At 35.2% G+C, this 21,612-nt stretch overlaps 1 protein-coding gene across 4 annotated transcripts in view; it reads left to right on the top strand.

The window, feature by feature from the left end:
* The window catches only part of LOC149562223 (transcription factor jumonji (jmjC) domain-containing protein), a 152,478-nt gene that overhangs the window by 77,761 nt on the left and 53,105 nt on the right, over positions 1-21,612 (top strand). For all 4 annotated transcript variants that reach the window (XM_089825763.1, XM_089825761.1, XM_089825762.1 and 1 more), the window contains exons 17-25: positions 9,475-9,533; positions 9,651-9,782; positions 9,900-10,059; positions 10,186-10,539; positions 15,272-15,457; positions 15,783-15,844; positions 15,958-16,036; positions 16,512-16,661; positions 16,855-16,994. In XM_089825763.1, coding sequence (XP_089681889.1) covers positions 9,475-9,533; positions 9,651-9,782; positions 9,900-10,059; positions 10,186-10,539; positions 15,272-15,457; positions 15,783-15,844; positions 15,958-16,036; positions 16,512-16,661; positions 16,855-16,994 — 1,322 coding nt within the window. The remainder of the gene's footprint in view (positions 1-9,474; positions 9,534-9,650; positions 9,783-9,899; positions 10,060-10,185; positions 10,540-15,271; positions 15,458-15,782; positions 15,845-15,957; positions 16,037-16,511; positions 16,662-16,854; positions 16,995-21,612) is intronic.

Raw genomic sequence — 21,612 nt, 5'->3', positions numbered from 1 at the left:
ACAGTTGCAAGTTAGACCACTTGCAATATCGACACACCCAGAAGCATTTATTAGAGGTTGGAGATAGTGATAGTGATTCAGGTACTTATGGTCATTATCATCTCTATAGTGCAGATTGGTGTGAGTGTCAGTTTGATGGGGACTCGAATTTTTACAGACTCGATATTTCAATTGGATTGAGTTCTGATGAGTTGTTACTGCCATTAGCGCCTATGGTCAGTTTCTAGATGTTTCTGTCATTGATAGCAATTATTTGGGTGTTGATGCTACAAGATTTGCTTGTACACTGTAGGGAAAGTACACAATTCTATCCTTGGGATCGAGGTGGACTATGATGCTCATTTTGCTCCGGGATTGCTTAGGGACAAGCAATCTTATGGAGGGAGGACTGTAATGGCCCCGTTTTTAGCAAGCTCCTACAGTTGGCTTGGCTAGTTCACCATCGTGACCCTTGTGATCTGACATTGGGATTTGAGGGCCTCAGTTGTGTGTTTAAAGGCATTCCAATAGCCTATGGTGTGTTTTGGCTCCATTTGAGGGACTTACTATCTATAGTAAGCCAATCTGTTGGTTCCGATGAGCTCAGTTGAGTTAGAAGAGTTGAGTGATGTTCAATTTTTATTTTGGGCTTCTAGTTTGGACTCCAAGAATCACTCTGGCATTGTCAGATTTCGATTCTAGTGCTTTTTGATTTGTTCTCGCAAGACCGGTGAATTATTATTATAATTTATCTAAATATGTCGAGGTTGCTATTTTTTTTGGTGTTGTATGTTGGTCACGCCAATATCATAGCTCATTGGAACCGAGATGAAAAGTTTTAAATTGTGGGCACAAGAAATAGTGGTCCAAGAAATAGTGGTCTTGTGTGTTAGAATATTAAGTTATGGTGGAAAAGTACATTTTTGGGAGCCAAAAGTAATTTATGATCATATTATATGACACTTTATTATATTTTAATGTTGTGTTGAGAAAGCTTCTTAAGCGAAGTTGCATTTAGGAAACTTTGTGCCATTTGGAGATTATAAATATCAGCCCATTTGATGAAAAAGGATCCGATTAAATATTATTTTTCCTTTTGTTGTCTTTGTGACACTTCTGAAGTTCTGAAATTTTGTGCCCTTTCTGAAGTACAAGGGTTTGTTCCTAAGAAGTTCATAGTAATTCACAATTGAGGTATTGTGAATTTGTTGTTTGATAATTGTTCTTTATCTCCATTGCTGTATACACTGTGGTTGGGAAATACTGTGGTGTTGGGAATTTGGATTTTGGCATCTTCTCATACTGTTAATACTGTTGCTGAGAAGGGGTTGTGTGCTGGTTAATTTGAAATGGGTTGAGCACTTATTTATATTTACTGCTAGGCGTTATTTTCTATTTGCACTTTGGGAGCTACATTTTCCATATCTGCAGTTGCATTTGTTTGTTAAAGTATTCTTTTGCTGCTGGTAGTCTTCATTTTAGAGGGTTTCAAAGCATGTCTTACCTGTAAGTTCATGGTATGTAACTTCTAATTTTTCTGGGTATTGTTGATTTAGATAATAGGGGATGTTTTATTAACTGGGTTGTTGGTATTTTATGAAAATACTTAATATCTAAATTGATATTAAAATCTGGAATTTTCAGCTGTATATTTCCTATATAATACCCAAATATTTGAGTTGAAATTATTATTGTAATATCTTCTATTTTGCTGCTATGTTGTTTTATCAAAAATTGCAAAACGTCAAAAACAAAAAAAGTTATCAATTGTTCAGCACATTGTTTGAGAGCCAGCAGGGCTCATTACAGGGTACTTCACCAAGTAATTTAACATGTCACATTCTTCCTCTGCTATGAAATTAACAGCCAGTATAAGATGGATCTGAGATATCTTCATGCCCATAACCAGAATTCGCACACCCCAATAACCATCCCAATTGATTTTGCCGCCTAGACTTCTATATTCTCCTCCCATCATGCACCATACTCAATCTTGGATTCACAATTCCATTCGTCCTCCCTTGCATGCTCATACTCTAATAATCTATTCTATGTTTGTGCAACCTGGAGTCATAAATCTACTCCTTACCAGTGATCATAAGCTTTGCATAATTTTACAACCTCTCATCCCCTATCACATGTTTGTGAGAGAAAGAAATGACCAATGGACCTTTTTGAATCCCTCCCATCGTTCAAATCAATTGGGGTGTTAATTGCACTCCAGCCTCCGCTCCAGAATCGTAAAACATGCCTTCCTTACTGGCTGCTATCCAAACCAGAGGCAGTGCTACTCTTGGCCCACAATGCATCCCAATAGCTCTGATACCATCTTGATTTTTTTTATACCAGAAATAAGGATAATCGGCATAACTAAATGATGAACAATAAGACACAACAAATATTCTGGGAAAACCCACCAACTTGAGGGATAGAAACCTAGCCACAAATATGTTATTTGTATATTTAATGAAAGTACAGAACACTGATTTACAATTTGCCCAAACACTAGGCCAATAATCTAGATCTGAATATTCAGATAATAATATTGATCTCCCTGAAGTAGAGAATATCAATCTGTCATATGCATGTGAATTCCTCCTGAAGTATATAAATTCATCTTGACCCTTAATTGTCTTGAGAATGAAGGGTCAGCTAATGAAGGGTCAATCTCTTTGTCATTACAAAATGAGGCAACTTTCAGTGTTCATTCAGCTTCAATATAATATGATTTGAAATTAGGAGGGAAAGAGAACTCCTGCTGCTATAACATTGAGAATAATTCTATACCTTAATTTTTAGTATATCCTAACAATTTTAAAATAGAACCCAATGTAAATTGACAATTTTCTATCTAAAACAAGAACGCCAAATGCATTGCACTTGAAATTTATTACATGTATATTTCGTTAACCAAAGTTCTCTCCGTGATGTATTTACAGTGCAACTATAGGCTGCCTATGGGAATCTCTCTGTGGTAGGTTGAAAGCCTGAAAGCTTTGGTAGTGAGAGGAACCTGTCTTGTATTGCTTTCTCTTCGTTCAGAATGCGAGAGCATTTCACTAACTTTAATAATATAGAAAAATATTAACGCTATTCATATTACTTTCTTCATTCCTATGTTAATGATGTAAAAAGATCCTATTAATTTTGTCTAGAATTAACTTACAATGTAAGTTATACCGTCTGTGTAACTTCCACGTACAATGATGAATACAAGGATTGAATTGAATTCCATCCATTTTCACAAACTTGGTCATTCTTCAAACAAATGTGGCTAGATTGTACAAACACTAGGTAGGCTATGCTGATTTAGAGTGAGGAAGCCCCGGGAGAAGGGTACACTAGCCCAGTTTGACAAAGTGGAAGACTGAAAAGTTGGTCAGAGGGAGGAAGGAGAATCTGCTGTCAGAGGCCATCATTGCCGTGAAAGGGGTTGACCAGAGGATCACATAGTTGTTAATTCTGCTCTCTAGGACTTCCAATATGCTGACAAAAGAGGTGTCTCATTCAAGAATGTTTTACAGGTGATTGTCAAAAGAAGGCTCATCAATAGGAGATTTGTTCAGGTCTGTTGTGACTAAAGGAAGAATACTAAATGTTGCTGTTTATTATAGGGCTTATAGGCCTTGTTTGTTAAAGGCTAACTTGGATCTACTTGTAACTTGTTTTGTGCCAGCAGTTTGCTGTTAAGGCCTGACTATTTTCTTTTTAACTCTGACTGAAAAAGGAGGCAGCTATTATCAAATGTCTTCTGTTCAGGGCAAGCTCTCAAGGGTGGACTTTCTTGACTAAAGACAGGGTGGAAGACCAGTAAATCTTGTCAATACATGATATTTAGACATAGTGTACTGAGTAGCTGAGCTAGAAGCTTTAACAGAAGGCTTGAATCTTAGTCTGCAGTTAGGGATTAAAAACCTAATTATAGAAGGAGATTCCCAAATAATATTAAATGCTATTAGAAAATGAAAAACTCCAAACTGGCAGCTCATTTCAAAATTAGAAGACACTTTAATACTATTGGACAAATTTGAACAAATCCACATTCAACACATTTATGGAGATGGAAATGGAAACACAGACTCTTTAGCAAATTATGGGGCAGATGGTGAGGAAATGTTCATTAAAAAAGACCATATTATTATAATTTAATATAACAAAACCAATTCAAACCTATCTTAGGACGAACCTTAAATCAAAGAGCGTAGTATTTCAAAATTCAATGACTGAATTGGCGGAAAAACTAAATAGATCAATACAAAAATCTCTGAATCTTAAAGAATAAAGGAGAATATCATAAAGAAGCTAACTTAAAAAATTGAGATTGAATCCCAAAGATCAAAGGCAAATGGAACAGGGGATATAAATAACTATATGGAATACTGAAACTCTAAATTAAATTATAAAAAATTATAACAATAACTCTTTTAAATATCAGATTTCAATAAAGAAAATACACACAAAAGGTGACAAAACTATAATTCAGAATTAACACCATTTTTTCAAGTTAGCATTTAGGAGGAAGGAATATAGATATTTATGGATAGGCAAAATTAAACATGGTTTTCCTATAGTTATTTATTAGAAACAGTTAATCTCATACTGATCCATATATGGACCAATATTGATCTTGGCTAAAGGACTGAGATTGCAGGTTATTATTGACGGATGAATCAAAGATAGATCGAAGAAGGATAACAATGCCAGATGGAAATATTAATTCTCGCAAAGGAAATACAGGGAAGATATCAGATAGAATACAATAACCTTTAAAATACAATTAGTCCTAGAAGAGCTGCTAGCCTCTTTGCATAATGAATGATACAATGTCAAAAAAGATTAGATACAAATTTGTTTAATTTAAATATCAGAGCTTAGGCCTTTTACTGATTAAAAAATAATTAGTGTACTGAGGATTTTTAAATAAAAATTCAAGATTTTTTTTCAAAATGTACAAATATGTAGCATTTCTCTTGTGAAAAATAGTGCACTAATCTACATTATTTTTATCAAGGGCTTTATTATCTTTTTGATAAAGTATATGTTGCATAATCATGACCAACATTCAAAATCTTGTTCTTAGTTACTAGGTTTGGACCCTGAAGCTTGGGTCCGGATCCAGATTTGTCTAGGTTTGGATTTGTGCTTGGGTCTGGATCCAGGTTCGGGCAGGGTCCCTGATTGGGACTGGGGGCCATAAAAGTGTTTCAAATTACAGTAAAATATCATTTTTTTTAATATTTTCAATGTATGATTTTCTTTACAATATTAATATTGATTAATGAGCGAGTATTTAATGTTTATCTTGACATTTGGCATTGATCAATGATCAAGTAACATTGATATATTCATACTATGAAATGACTTCGTAAGTCGGTTTTACAACTATGCATGTTTCTTTTTTTTACATACATCTCTCTCTCTCTCTCTCTCTCTCTCTCTCTCTCTCTCTCTCTCTATATATATATATATATATATATATATATATATATATATAAACACACACACATACACACACTCACGAACCCACCCACGACCCCAAATGGGAATTTTTTTTTTTTGCCCAAACCCACGAACCTGAATCCGAACTCGAATTGGCAACTTAGATCTTGTTCTGTTTGGAGCCCAAAACTGAGAGGTCAAAACTGTAATATTTGGAGTGACAATGTACTTGGCATTGTTCAGCATAGAAATTATTGTTGAATATTTTGTCATTGATGCAAAAGTTTGATGATTAAGGTTGTATAAATTTTGGAGGATTACTCATAGTAATAGGGAACTATGGCACAAAAGATGAATGAAATGCTTATCAAGCCACTCATTATTCATCAGTTCTTCATCAGATATATGGTTGCTGCTTGAGCTACTTGGTTGTCTGCTTGTGCTGGTTGCTCATCTACTTCATCCGCATGATTGCTTCTGCTATCAGCTAGTCCAATTGTCATTTCATCGGTCAATATGAGAATTGTGGGACCCAATCCTTATTTGGATCGATTCTTTTAATGGTGGCACATATAATCTTTATCTTCAACATTGAGAATTGTGGGATCCAATCCTTATTTGGATCGATTCTTTTAATGGTGGCACATAAAATCTTTATCTTCAACACTGCCGGTTCATTGTTGAGTTTCCTTAAGTCCAGTATAAATAATCATTGGAGGTGTGATTTCTTTAAGTATCTCTATAAGTTGTAGGTATTAAAGGGATGACTTCCTTAAGCTGGCGATAAAATATTAAGACGTGGCCTCTTTATTGTTGTGATATTGTAATTTCAGATATAGGAAAAAAGTTTTAAATGATCACGGATTACCTATGTTCTTGATTGACAATATTAATTCTATTAAGGATAATACCAAGGCTATAATTTATCTTTTAATCGATGCGGCTATAGATTAATTATCCTGAAGGAGGATTTTATCTGGGTCAGGATTATATTTGGGCTCTTTGTTATTAGTATGACATTCATTTGTGGGAAGCGACTATTTGAAAGGTTATCTGTAAGCTGTGTGCATATAACTCAACGCATGAGGTGTATGGGGCTAAATTAAATACAGTCACCAATTTTTGGACAGCCTCTGACTTTTTAAAAATGTGGTTCCTTATATGAACCAAGTTATCTCCATTTATAGTGACGCCTGCGTGAAACGTTTTTGTACATTGAAGGGATTTTTAAAGACTTTTTAAGCTAAGCCTCTCCTGTTTGAGGCATCTTTTACAGAATTGAGCATGATGGAGTTAAAAAAAAAATGTTCAAGTGTGTTGGAGCCATCTCCAAGAAATAATTGTGCGATAATCACTAATGCACTGACTGGGCTTTTGTTATTTGGAGTTGAGCTGTGATTTGTTTGATGATATAAATAAAGTATGAGAATTGCTTTTTAATGAAGGTGGCAACAACATATATACAGATACAAGAAGATCATTGCAGACCTGTGATGAATAACAAAAGAAAGGAATCTTGTGGGAGACTTATAGTCAGTTTCATAACTCAATTGAAGAAGGATTTGTTCCAGATTTTGAAGGAGGTTATGGAGTTGAGCATGCATATTATGAAGTCAAGCTTATCAGGAGTCGAGAACTATTTCCAAGGGGATGTGTATAATTGTTGTATGGTTTCAGTGCATTTGAGTTGGTGTTTCGAGGAGGGTTGATGCTGTCAGTGAGTTGGTTCTCCCTTATGTATTTCTGGGTCGGTTCTCATTTGATAATTTAAAGCTATTGTTTTATCGTGGTTTTTACCCAAAAGGTTTTTCCACATGAAATATGGTATTCTTGTAGATGTTTTCTCTTTGAATTTTGTTTATCTTTCTGTGTGGTTTCATGTGTTTAACAATTAAAATGCAAATTCCCACCCCCCAAAGTATTTTTTGGCGCTCTTCACTTATAATGCTATGATACTAAAAATACAAACCAAATTAACTTAAGATCTTGCAAATTTTGATAGCTATCATAAAGAAGCATTGTTGTCAATTTCCCGTTTTTAATGCTTTCATCCGAGAAGTTTTGAATGACTGGGCTCTCTTTGGAAAGTATCAAAATTCAGAAAAATCTAGCCTTGTATTTGAAATTTTATTATTTTCCACAAATTTGGAAGAGGCTGAGTAACTTTTAGAGCATCAACTTTGGATGAGAGACCTCAGAGATGAACTCTTCCCTATCAACAAATGGATACATAGAGATTATATGGCTGTTTTGCTTATCAATAGTTTCACAACATCATTTGAATTTATTCGTGGAGTCATTGCATATATTGGTAGATAGTCAAATTACCGCATTTGCAGCAGTTTGTTTAAATCTTTTTTGCAGAAAAAAAATGTAGACAATTGTAAATAGTTGATTCTACATCTGGATGATTTGAAAGTCAAGTTGTTGCACAGCATAAGGAATAATTAGAAAACTTAGAAGTAGATTGTGTTCTTTTATGTGTCAAATTATGTGATGTTTTATCCAGATTCTCAACAATATTTTGGAGTCAAAATTTCATTGGCATACATTTCACAAGTAGTGGTTTTCAAGAACATCTCTCTCATTTAGCTCCCATAACTCAAAATGCATTCCATTGAATTTTTCAATCTCCATTATTCAAAAGTTCTAGTCATTTTCATGTACCTGAAAAAGATTCAACCATGCAGAAAGCTCACTTTAACCCAGCAATAAGAATTTTTGCTCTTTCCAAATAAGGATGAAGATTTAATTAAGATTTCATATGAAATGAAAGGAATAATGAATACAATCTGAGTTAATCTTTTCAGAAGAGTTATTACAAAGTTTCGTTTTTAATAAAATCCTTAAGCAAAGACATATAGCATAAATTTCACCCTAAAGAACCTTTTGGAGCAGAGACATCTCAAAGAAATCACCATCCAGATTGCATTCATAGAAAATAATGTGATACAATATGAGTCGAGCTAGTCCTATTCAGGCAATCTTCAACATGCAGAAGCTTTAGGCAAACAGAACTACCAACTTCCTAGAGCAATTCTGACAACAGTTACCTACACTAAACTTCATAATACCTTCTCTAAACCTATTATTGGATTTATAGCTGAAACCCAATATTCACCCATGCAACTTGAGCATCCCAATTTATGTAATAAAGCAAGATAAAGCAAAATCAGCTCCCACGAATTACATGCTTTAAAAGCAATCTTGACTTACAAGTTAACAAAATCTTGGAATGCAAACAAATGTCAAGTCTTACAACATAAGGAATTGACTTATTAGATGATTTCATTATCCAGAAAAATATGCACAAGTTAAGTTGTCTTTTCATATATAAGGCTTGGAAGGTGTATGGTGCACATTGAACCTCACAACTTTATCAGCTTGTAAGGGAGTTTAGAAAAGTAGTTAGCATGATATATAAGTCTTTTGCTTTGAATGGGCAGAGAACTGCATAGCCTTACTGAGATCCCTCAGAAAGAATCAGTTAGGATAGCAGTAATTTGTGGCCGTCTCATAATTCACCAGTGAATTTACTTTTGATCTTTTTTTCTGAGTTTTATGCTAACTACTGACACCTTAAGATTTTTCTGGTTTCTATTTAATACTTGGCAGATCTTTACTTGAGAATATTTTGCATTTTGTTGTTTGGATATCCCCAATAATGTTATACTGTGACATCCTTCCAAACATTGTTTTTTTGAGAGTTTGTATTCTCTTTATGTTTATTTTCATTGCTTTCTTTTTGATCAAGCTTATTGAGAGTTGATTATTTATGTCAATATTTCACAAGATTCAAATTCTGAGGAATTATGATTTAACTCTGAGATGGATCTATATAAATCCTCGCAGATTATTTTTTATTTCTGCTGGTTTGAGCGTTCACATCTCTTTCCTGGCTGCGCTTTTTATAATATCATATGTGATGTGGAGTCGGATGTTTCCTTTGGAAATGGAATGCAATTAACACTCTGGGTTATTGTTTTTAAAGTTTGAAACTGTTGATGCAAATGCATGATAATTTAGTCTTATGTAGTCGCTTGTTGTGCTTTGCAGGCACTGGACAAACGCTTACCATTGAGGATTCTAGAAGAATTTGCAATTGAGGCATCAAGGTTTGTTTTCTGCAATTGTTGTGGAAATTTAAATTTATGGACTTGAGTAATTGATATTTTTTATCGAACAATCTGAAGATTGTTACAACAAGTTTGTGAATTTCCTTTGTATACAAGGTTGCAATTGCCAAATGAAAAATTGGTAATTGAAGTTAATGTTACTGTACGGGCTGCATATGCTTGGGAACGAAGTGCTAAGAGACTTCTTTGTGCAGGCGGTTCTATCTCTGAATTTAAGGATCTAGACAGGTTTTAGTCCTTGAAACTTGCTGTTTAAAATTATGAAGATAGTGTTGAAACAGTGTAATGGTCTACTTGTTTGTTACAAGGAGAAAATATTTAATGATATATGGCTTATTATTTCAGGAAGTCAGAAGACATCTGTGTAACCTTACCTACCTTTATGCACATCAAGAATGCTATTTTAGCTGCTGAAGAGTGGTTGGAAAATGCAAAGCCATTCTTGGACCAAATCTTTGGAATTCAGCATGCATGCAGTCCTCGTTTAAGTATTGATGCACTTAAGGTTGTTTCTTTTTCCCCTTGATTTCCCTTTACCAATTAAGTTTTGGAAAATATATCACAGTCCTTGATCATTTAGAATTTACACTAGCTGAACTCTCACCGTTTCCAATTGTGAAATTCTTTGCAGGGGCTTCTTCACAAGTCTGAACCTCTCAAAATCACACTTAAGGAGTCAGAGTTGCTTCAAAAAGCCTTGGAAAATGTTGAGGACTGGCGTATTAAAGCAGTGAAACTACTGGAATCTGGAAATTTGCTGCTGAATAGTCAGAATGCATGGAATGTTGCTCATGATAACAATGAGGACAGTAGCAGTCTTATAGTGGAAGTCAAAGAACTGATTGCTTTCTTAAATTCTTTTGTAAAAAGTGGTACAGCACTAGGATTGGAATTAAACGAAATTACAAAGCTAAAGGAGGTTTCTGCTGCATTGACATGGAACCTTAAGGCTCTTTCTTTTTCCTCCATGTCTCCCTCAGTAGAGGTGATAATCTTCTTATCTATTACATGTGGATAACTATTACTAAGCACAAGCTAAAACCATTTTTCTATTTTTGCTCATAGTTTTTTCTTCTGAGGCTTCCACAATATAATTAATTAATTATAATTATTAGTCTATAATTTGTTGTTGGACAGAGTTAAAAATATTACCTTCTCTGTATTTGGATTATCAGCCCTTCATAGTGAAATATTTGGTGGACATTCATTTTTATGGTGTAGAATTCTTTTTTAGTTGCTATCACGATTTTAAATATGCCCTATTTGATGTGTTACACCTTTTCTTTTCTTTTGAGATGTGCTTTGCCCAAAAAGATGCGATGTGTGTAGGCAGCAGCATCTGGAGAGTGGTAATCCTTGCAATGTTTTCTTATTAAGCACTAGTTATCATCATTAATTATCCATAAATGTTGTTGGAGTGACATACTGATAAATTGCTAGTAACATAAGCATTAAAAATATGCTTTACTTTAGGAATAGTCACGCTTCATACTTTAAGATATGACCATTCAATATAATTTGGAAAGAGATCTTAAAGTTCTCTTCAATTGACATTCTTTTCAAAAGTAACGTATAAACAAGGGACCATGATCCCAACAGTCACCTTGGGGAAACCTTGCAGTTTATAAATTTATTTTACCTGTCTGCAATTTCTTAGTTCAATTATCACTTCTTGGGACATGCTATTCATTTATAATTTATAAACTCAGTATAATGCTCTATCTGATAAAATGAATACATGAATTAATAAAAGAGACGACAATGCATACTAAATATATGAGTAATCTGTTTCTTTATTATGTGAAATCTGTCAGGATTTGACATTGATCTGACAAAATCATACTACTTTCCTTGATGATACACAATCTATTTGAAGGAAATGATGGTTGCCAAGAGGAACACAACCATGAAGCAATCGATGCTTAAAACCATGGGAAGATGACACATACTTGGTATGATTAGTTAATACATAGTCCGGTAACTAGTTTTATTCAAACCCAATAGTAGATGATAAATGTTGACTACATCATCTGTCCCCAAAAGAAAAAGTCATCTTCAGATGACAAGTAAACATCAAGTATATAAAAGGCTTTTCAAACTAAGGATGATATTGTAAAGATTGTTTAACAAAATTGGAAGTGTACTTTGCAAGTTGGATTTGGATTTACTTGGAAATAAAATGATTGCAATGGGGTTTTGGGGCAGTGCTCCTAGTGGGATTAAGAAGCACTGCCTCTACTGGGGGTTTGGGTGCGATGCTTGGAGTATAGTCGAGGGAAACTCCCCTTGTAGGGTCCAAAGGAAAAAACAATGTTGACAAATCCAAAGATAGATATTTTTGAGTGCTTAGTGAACTTATGAAGTCAATCGATAATTAAATAGCTTTCTATACACTCTCCCTAAGGTGGCATGCGCTGCAATCCAACACCCGTGACACTATTTTGCCATGTGTATTGTTACATGATGAAGGATTTCAGTTGCTTGATGATGCCAACAAGTGGTACAATGCAAGCAATATTTTGAAGGGTCATAAGTTGAGAAGATACTGAGAATGTTGTAGGTGGCAGTGGAAACATCGTTCAATGAGGTTAGACTAATAATGTTGTACAATGAGAGATATTGAGAAGGTTCTTCCTTGTAGCACAATAATCTATCAGATAATGTGTTAGAATGATTTGGAATAACTGAGAGGGGGGTGGGGTGAATCAATTATTCCCGGGTTGAGATGTACCAATTCAACTTTTGAACTCTTCAAACAACTTAGATCTAGTCTCTAACCCACTCGGTCTCTGTAGAAACTTATTAGTAACATAAACTTGCAGTCCACTGTGCCAATTATAACTAAGCTATAGAATGTAAAACATTAAACAGTAAAACATCTCAAATAACATCCACACAAGTAAGACACCCAGATTTAACGTGGAAACCCAATTTAGGAAAAACCACCAGTAACATGTCACCAATTTTTTACTCTTTTGAAGTGAGCTTTGTTAGGAGCCAACCCTATTAAAGGTTACAATACACACTGTTAGGTGTGACCCTGTTAAAGGATTTAATCACTTTGTTAGGAGTGGCCTTGTTAGAGGACTTAAGAGCATTCCATTACAATGTCACCTTGATTAAAGGATTTACAAATGACTGTTAGCTCAACCTTGATTAAAGGATTTCAGCTGATACAACAGTTAGAAAGTAACAATAGGTTGATTTTATAAATACAACTCACTTTGCAAATACAGATCACAATGTAGCTCATCTGCTAACTTATTGACTGAACTCTATTCATGTCTCCATCACTGTCTTTGATCTACTTGGATAATCCTTAGGTTAATCCTTTTGCCTCCTTAAATAGGTAGTTTGATCTTTTGCCGCTTAAACACCACCGTTGATCTTAGGTTTAGGTCAGATTCATCGAATCCTTCCATTATTTTGTTTCCTCCTTCTAGAAACTTCTCAAAACTTCTCTTTGAATCCATGCCTAGAAACGCTCAAACATGGTTTCTCTTGCATTAAATGCTCGAGCTCATCAATCCTTACCTTCAACATGCTTTACATATTTCAAGAAGTCAAACTATGTCGGCTAGGATTCTCAATTCCTTTACAAAATAGCAAATGCTGACACTCGGCCAAAACTATGTTTCTTGGCCTCAGTCATCACTAACTTTGTTGCTCGGCTTATACTGTCTTCACTCGGTCCCTCTGTCCAACTTTTCAAATACTCTGACTTTATTGTTCACTCGATCGACACTATTTTTGCTCAGCTTCTACTGTTCACTCAGTCGACACTATTTTTGCTCGGTTTCTATTGTTCACTTAGTCGACACTATTTTTGCTCGGCTTTTACTGTTCACCCGGTGGATAGTAGCACAACTTGACTTCAACTATAAGTTCCTTAATCTTTTGCTTTGAAGCTCTGTTAAGCCTATGTATTTGGTCCTTCATTGATCATCTCTTTTAGGCTTCTACTTAACTAACTTTTCCACTTAGTGTTATGATTAAACAACACATTATCTTGTCAAGGTCCAACTGATCAAGTGCCCATTGTAGTTCCGCATAACGCAACCTTTCCACTAGGTCTTCTTGTTATCTCTTCTATTCAAATCCTCTTCATCAATCATCTTGATATGACACTCTACTTAGGTAGCAACTGTCTCACCGATAAGGTTTGACATTAATGACAACATAACAATTGTTCCAATTGTAGTTTCCAACATGATGTGGTGGAAAAGACATAGTGTCCCTTGATCGACACAATGCCCAACACCACACTTTTGCAATATTTTGTGCACTCAGCATACATTTTATACTCGCGATATGCCATGCTCTCATTGTACGATATGCCAATGGAAGGAATGGTTTAGATAAATGACTTGAAGAGGATGCCACTAGAGAAGTCAGCATGTGGTGGAAAAGGAAACTAGCCATATGCTATGCCACCGTATGATGGGAAATATTGCATGAACTTGTGTGTTGAAAGAAGATTGCTTGATGATGTTCCATACGCTGCAATGTTGTCGTACCATTTAAGGACGGAGGTCATTTTATGGTTTAATTTTCCTTGAATAATGCTAAAAAATATAGGTTGTCATACTAGTTTTGTATTCATTATCATCACGAAGCAATTCACACACTTCTTCAAAGGCCTTCATTGAACTCTACCATTTTTCAAGGAGGCTTGTATACAAGTCAATGCTACATTTCACAATCCTAGCTAAATTGCTTCATCATCTTGCACATATGGTTACAGATTATTTCGCAATTCTTATAGTGTCCAATGGGATCCTCTGTTCCATTGCCTTAAAAATTGGGCAACTATTGTTTTTCTCAACTAGGGTTTACCATGGTTTTATTTCTGATGCAAATCTGGTGCCTAAAATTTGCTTGTTCAGGAGTGTGATTTAGACATTTAGGTTCTTCTCTCACTCTCTCGATCATCTAGGAAACCTCAACTCTCCCCTCATTTTTAGCTTACCACGCTTTTGTTTTTCCTTCAAATTTTATTCTATATACCGTCGGCTTCACTTGTCTTTAGATCGATCATCTTTCAATGCCCTAAAAGCTACTCTGATATGATTTTATAAAGGAATGTGACTTTTTCTCTGAACTTACTTGTTCCAGGGAAGGTTGTCTTGACTTTTCAATTTTACTATTTTCTCAAGGACTCCACCGTGGCAATCGTTCAGTTGTATTTTACTCGAGTGTTTCTGATAGTCTTCTCCCTCCTCCTGGTTGCAGGATGATCAGGTTGCTACGTACACCTCATATTTGAGATCAAGTTTGTAAGAGTTCTGGTCTTGAGATTGTTTTGGGATGATTTTGGATTAAACTCCTGTTTATTTATTAAAATTATTTACAAATGGAAATTCTCTTTGGACATTTCCAAATTGAGAAATGACATTTTAAATTCTTCAGACACAAACATATTTGTGCCTATGCATGCTTTACCCCTGCAGGGCCATGTCCAAGTTTTCGAGAATATTTGTTATCTATATTGCACAATGTCCAGTGCTTTTATAAATAGAAATGCAATTTTCCTATTAATGAGTTGAAAATATTAATTTTGGTGCACTCCTGGAGGGACACTATTAGATGAGCATTTCTGTAAGATTGTTCACATCCCCTATTTTGAATATTTCCTTGTAATTCTTGTTAAAGCTTGTTATTTGACTTACGAGATTATGTTCTCTAACGGGAAGGGAGATCTTTTTCCTGTGTAATAGGATGTTAACAGTCTCATAGACGACGCAAGAAATCTACCTATTAGAGCTGGAGAATATAAATTATTAGAGAGCTCTTTGCTTGAGAGTAAACAGTGGCTTTCACAAGCATGCTTACTTCTTCCAGATTCAAATTCGAAGAAAAAATGCGACATTCAGGATTTGGATGACCTTGTTGCAAACTCAAAGGTATTGCTTCTTAAACTATGGCCTTTGGTTTGCCCTGTAAGCAAGGAGTAATCTGATGTTTATGTTCATGATAGTTCTATATCATTAACTGCTAGATTCGAGTGAAGATTTCAGTTTTTGACAATGTTCTATTTAAATACTTAGGTTATTTTTTATCATAAGTTTGATGTAAGATATTTTTCGTCACACAAGCATATTTTATTGGAGGGGCTTCAAGTTATTAAAGTTCTAGTATTATTTGTACCACAAGTATCTATTTTATAATTTTCAATATTTGTATGAGAAGTATTAACAAAATTTAAATCTGAGTTGTTTTTCTATGCAGAAATTGAGAATTTCTTTTCCGAATAAGGTTGATCACATAGAGGCAGTTATTTCTGATTACAGGTATTTTCTTGAATTCTTAATGTTTCTTTTTTGTTGGAAGATCTTGTGTTTATTGCTTTCTGATTGAGGTTCCTTGAAGAGATATTGAACATTTAAATATTTGTTTTCTTCAGATCATGGCAAAAGGAGGTACAGGCATTGTTTAATTGCAATTCATCTGCTCTTACATGGCCAGAATTTGTTAAACTTATGGTGAGTCATTTCTGGAGTTATCCATATCTTGTTTGATCTGTCAGGAATAATTATTCATCTATTCAGCTTGTTGATAGTAAGGATTTGTGTGAGGCAATGATCTCGGTGCATAACTGATTTCCGTATTTCCACACAACCCTTGATTGAAAAGTCCAACACTGAATTAATATTTTATATAATAGAAATCCTAAAATATTGGTCTAAAAGAGAAAAAACTACTCATCATGCAGGACTTAAGTGTGAGATTTTGCACAGGAGGCTTCCCTATAATATGTCTCTCATTTTTCAAAGTTCCTATAGTACTTTGCTGAACCTCTAGTTTCATTATCATCTCCAGTTCTATATTGGAGCTTCTATGTCTTTCTAGAACTTCCTTTATGATGATAACAACCTTTTTAGGATACAATGATTTTAAAAGTCCAGTGAGGAAACGGTTATCAGTTTTTTGAGGGCTTACAAACTTATTAAAATTCAGGAAGCTGGAGAGTCTAGTATTGTGGAAGATGGCAGCCTGAGAATGCTTGCTTCAAAAGTAGCTGATATTGAAAATTGGATTTTACATTGCAAGTCTGTCACTGACCGCTTTGGTTGCTGTGCATTACCACTGGAAGATTTTCTTATACAGGTTCTTCTTTAGGAATTCTAATATAACAGCAATAAACTAGCTTTGTTTCTTACATTCTTTACCACTGCAAGATTTTCTTATACAGGTTCTTCTTTAGTAATTCTAATGTAACAGCAATAAACTAGCTTTTTTTCTTACATTCTTCTCATTCTTGTGTAACACGGTTTTTAAATATCTGGTGTCTTTTGTGCAGATAAAAGAATCTTTGGACAGAGCCCTTTTCAAGTTCCAAGATGCAAACATTCATGGGGAGGAGGAAGATTGTTTTATATGCAATGGGAAATCAATACAAAACAATCAAAATACAATTTATTGTCAAAATTGCAAGGACAGGTAACTTTATTAAGGGACTTGAATCTAGTCTTTTAAGGGTTCATGCTTCTTTGTTAGCCATCATAAATTTGCCCACTATTGAATTTATTTTATAATGGAGGTCATCGACAAAACAGTTTTAGCTATTTGATACGGAAGCATGAGCCTTAGGCTGAGCCTCTTCGGCTAAGGTCAAGGACTGAGGGGTACCTTTCTATCAAATTCATCCAGAGCACAATCCTGCCCTTATCCCTTCTTTTGATGTCAGTGCCTTACACTCAGCAAGACTTGAGTTCTGGTGGGCTTGTTAAGAACCTTTCAACTTCACCAATAGACCAAGGGCTCATTTATGCTGAATTTATTTTTTGATTTTTGTTGAAATAAAATTGTACCTAGGAACATGTAAGTTGCCAAAGGAAGGAACAAAGGTAAGGGTGCCAATATCAGGTGTCACACCTCTTATCTTTGTGCCTGTTGTTACATAATTAGTGTGATACTTGGCAACTAGCTTAGAAATGCTACCTTCAAGTTTTTGTTGTGTTACTGTTGGTTGGTTTCTTTTGCTGCGGGCAAAATTATCTGGTTATCTTTGAATGTATTTTGGTCAGCTAGCTGTGTTGCCTAAAATGGTGAGTGAAAGGTTTCAGAAGAGGGGTTGGTTTCGTTAATGATATTAACATATTAACATTTAGAAGCTATCTTCTTTCTTTATATATATGTGTGTGTGTGCGTGCTCGCACGTGTTTTTGACATATGACATAAACAATTTAAATCTATCCATAATGTAAGTGGAATGTTTAAGGACATCGATGGGCATGATTGAATGTTCAATTGCTTATAGGCTGTGGTGTTTCTGTTTAGTTTTTAATTTTCAAGAGGGCCTCCTGTTGCTTCTATTTGTTTTTTTATAGTGGTTGAAGATGGATTAAATCTACGATCTTCCTCTGCAATAAAAAGAAAATTTTATAAATGAAACCCAACTAAGAGGAAAGGGAACTGACATTGAGGTTAATGATCCAATTGTAAAGGCCAAATGTGCACTAGCACACCTGTGCACCTTAATCATTATGACAGAGACCATAATAACAGACCTACAGTACATGTTAAGTGTTAACATTATGCTTTTATATGGTGAGACAAGTACAGTAATGATATAGGATTGCCATTTTATAATGTTTTAATGAATGACAAAAGAAACAGTATGCTATATAGAAAGGATCTGGAAAACAAAGGGTAGATTTCTGAAGATTCTGAATGTATATTTTTTGGTCCTCATCTTGCTGTTCATTTCAACTTCCAAGGATGAGTGTGGTGACTCTTTGGTGCTCACCAAGAACTGTAGTTTACTATTTTTAGTAAGTTTTCAGTTTCTTGCAGCATTACTAGATACACCACCCTCCCCTCATACATGTATTTGGTACAGTAATTTGTATGATACAGCTTTGATATGATTTGGGTACTGCTCGCCCATACCCAGAGCTAGGGCAATGCTTGGCCACATTGAATATGTTTGAATTTGAGAAAATTGTTGTCTATGCCACATCTGGGTGGAAATTTGCATATTGTGACTGACAATGTAGCTGTTCAGATAGATTTTCAGAAATGATCAAGCAATGAATTAGTGTCTGTGAAAGAATGTCTAAAGATATCCATCACTGCCTCAAAACCTTCTGAAGCATCAAAGTGGTAGGTAAACAACTAGAAATATGATGTGAAGTACAAAAGTTGAATCCATTTTTTGGATTAGATACACTAGGAGATGAAATGAGAATTTACACCATGAATCTTAGAAAATAGGTTTTCTGTTAAGTGTTGTGATTGCTGACTACACATTCCATAATGCATTACTACATATTTTGAATTGGCAATTCTAATCTTAAAACTAATTACCATCTACATTGTACAAAGTCTATGTTTACTGTTATACTTGGTAATTCATGTACTTGAATTAATAATACAGATAGTAGTTTGTTCCAGATATAGGAGTAAAATTTATCTTAATTAGCTAATGAATTTATTACAAAGAAGACCAAAGATGGTCGACTAAGGATTACATCTCCTTCAACTACCCTCTACTCCCTTCCTTGGTGGTACACAACATATTTGAAGGACCCGACAGATACCAAGAGGAACACAATCGTCAACCAACCAATATAACAACTAACCGAAAGTGATAGCAAACTTAATACATACAAAATATATTGACGGATCTGATATAATCAAACACAACACTAGGCATTTAATGCCAACTACATCATCCTCCCCCCAAAAGTAAAGATCGTCTTCCAAACAACATGTATACATCAAATAATATCCAAGAAGATTAATGACAAGTGGATAGATAATGACTTGTGTTGTGCAAACTCAAGTTTGTAGTGTACTTCAAAATAAAATGGGGGTACGGGGGCAACTAGTAGCACCCCTTGTGGGGGTCTAGGGGTAGTGCCCCTTGTTGGGGCTAACAAAAGCACCCTTGACAAGGTTGAGCAGTTGTGCCCCCACCACAAAGACCAAATTAACACCTTTAGAACCACATGAAATGTATGGTGCACAGTATTTTCTTGATTTTTAAAGATGTCCAAAAAGAATATTGATAAGGCTCAAAAATAAAGATTTTGCAGTGTTGAACCATCATATGATGTCAAAAATCTGATCAAATTTTATTCTCCACTTGAGAATTAATCGTTGTCCATAAGTAACATATATCTGGTACTGTCTTTTGTTGCAATTGCCATATTGAAGAGTTGAGAAGCCATGTGATGCAATTGAGATAATGTATGAACTGCCCTTAAAGATGGTCAAATGCCATGAACCACACACTCATATGTTGCAAAATTGCATGCCAAAAACATGTTGTATGTTGTATGGTCTGCCATGAACGTACTTGTACACTGCCAAACAATGAGCAGAAACCATGTAAAGTGCATTGTACGATGATGCCATGAACCAAACAATGAACAAGAAATGTATATTGTACACCGTACGGTATGCCATGAACAAGGCGTTTGCATGATATGGAGGAACATTTTTGTGAGCTGTATGGGTATGAATTGAAATGTTCCTTTGTTGAGCTCTAGCATGGTCCAAAAAATTGAACATTGTTGTACATGGTGTAGTTTCCACTCTATCGTAATAATTTTCTTGCCAAATGGTATTGTGTAATAATGATATTCTGGTTGTATGAGATGAACATAAAAATGTTGTACAACACTAACTAGTCGTATGAGAGGAATAAATAGTTGGTGCATTGTGAGGCACACTTCTTGTACGGTTTGAAATAAATTTGAATGGTGTTGTATGATATGGAATGAATTGGAAGGATGTCACATGGTGAGAGTCTTGGGAGGTTGTACGAGAGGTTGACGTTTGTATAGTCGTACGGGATGACATGTCCATATGGAAGGGATCAAAGAATCTAGTGCTTTTCTGCCATGTTGTATGTTGCCAATTCTCGGAGTTCGTTGTGTGTTGAGTTCCAAATTAAGACATGTGTCAACGATTGAGGTAGTCATATGGTACTTGAAGTAGTTGGTTGTACATTGAGCATTGAAGGTAGTCGTATAGGACTTGAAGTAGTTGGTTACACTAGATTTAGTGGTTGTATACTGTTAAAACAATAGAAAATTGAGACCGTACCATGCAAATATTTTTCCTTTTTAATTTTATTTAACTCTTGCTTTTCGTTACATTTTCCACCTTTGCACTATCAAATGTATTGTACATAACTATATACTCTTTCATCAATTCCTTTTCAATATGAGCTGGCAGTTCAAGAAAATTACAGGTTCGTGAAAATACCTCATAGTGCTCCATTTGCCAGTGAAATAGCCCATTCAAAGAACTTGTCTTGTCCCCTTTGCAACATGTGAGTTCTAACACCCCTTCATTGTTAGGTTCCATAACTCTTTCTCCATTTTGAAGTCTTTGCCTTAGACTCCAAGTGTAATGTCAACTCCTAATTGATCACCTCATTTTGTACATCTATAATGTACTTAATCCCATCGCTCTTGGCGAAGAGTGTGTTCTTCCTATATTGGTTTGCCTTTGTCATGATCAACCAACCCTTTTTCAGGAGGGCATATTCTGCCTTATTTTCCAGTGGGATGACAACAAAGCAAAGAAAAATAAAGAGTGCCAATCGTGACCTTTTGTGCCATGAGTGTCCCAAATGATTTAATGTTGTGCCGGGTGGCACATACTAGATTGAAGGTTGGCATTTAGAGTGATGGTTTTTTGAGTACCTTCCTTCTCTACTCTAGTAGAAAATACGGCTACCAGCTACTTCAAGTACCATAGGACTACCAGCTACTTCAAGTACCATACGACTACAAGTTGATAAAGGGAAGTAGTCGTATGTTTGTCAACTTTTGTCCTTTTATCTCCATCTCGATGAGTGACTTCTTCCCAGTGCCTACCATCAAGAAAATTGGGTTATTAGCTAGTTTGTTTGTTGATTTCTTTGTTGACATACCATGCTCTTGGCCAATTGTGTTGTCATGGGCTATGTTGGTAATAACCATCTTTAGTTGCGACATGGTTTGCAGAAGGTCAAATACTTCTACAGATATAGTGACTTCCAACATTTGTCTCGTGATAGATTTCTTAGGCTCTGAGCACAGTGGGGTGCTGGCGACATCAT

This window comes from Cupressus sempervirens, chromosome 4 (genome assembly GCF_028749045.1).
Source record: "Cupressus sempervirens isolate cs-2001-9-10 chromosome 4, ASM2874904v1, whole genome shotgun sequence".
NCBI classification, from domain to species: domain Eukaryota; kingdom Viridiplantae; phylum Streptophyta; class Pinopsida; order Cupressales; family Cupressaceae; genus Cupressus; species Cupressus sempervirens.
Note: the sequence above shows the minus strand (reverse complement) of the source record. Positions and strands in the feature narration are given on the sequence as shown.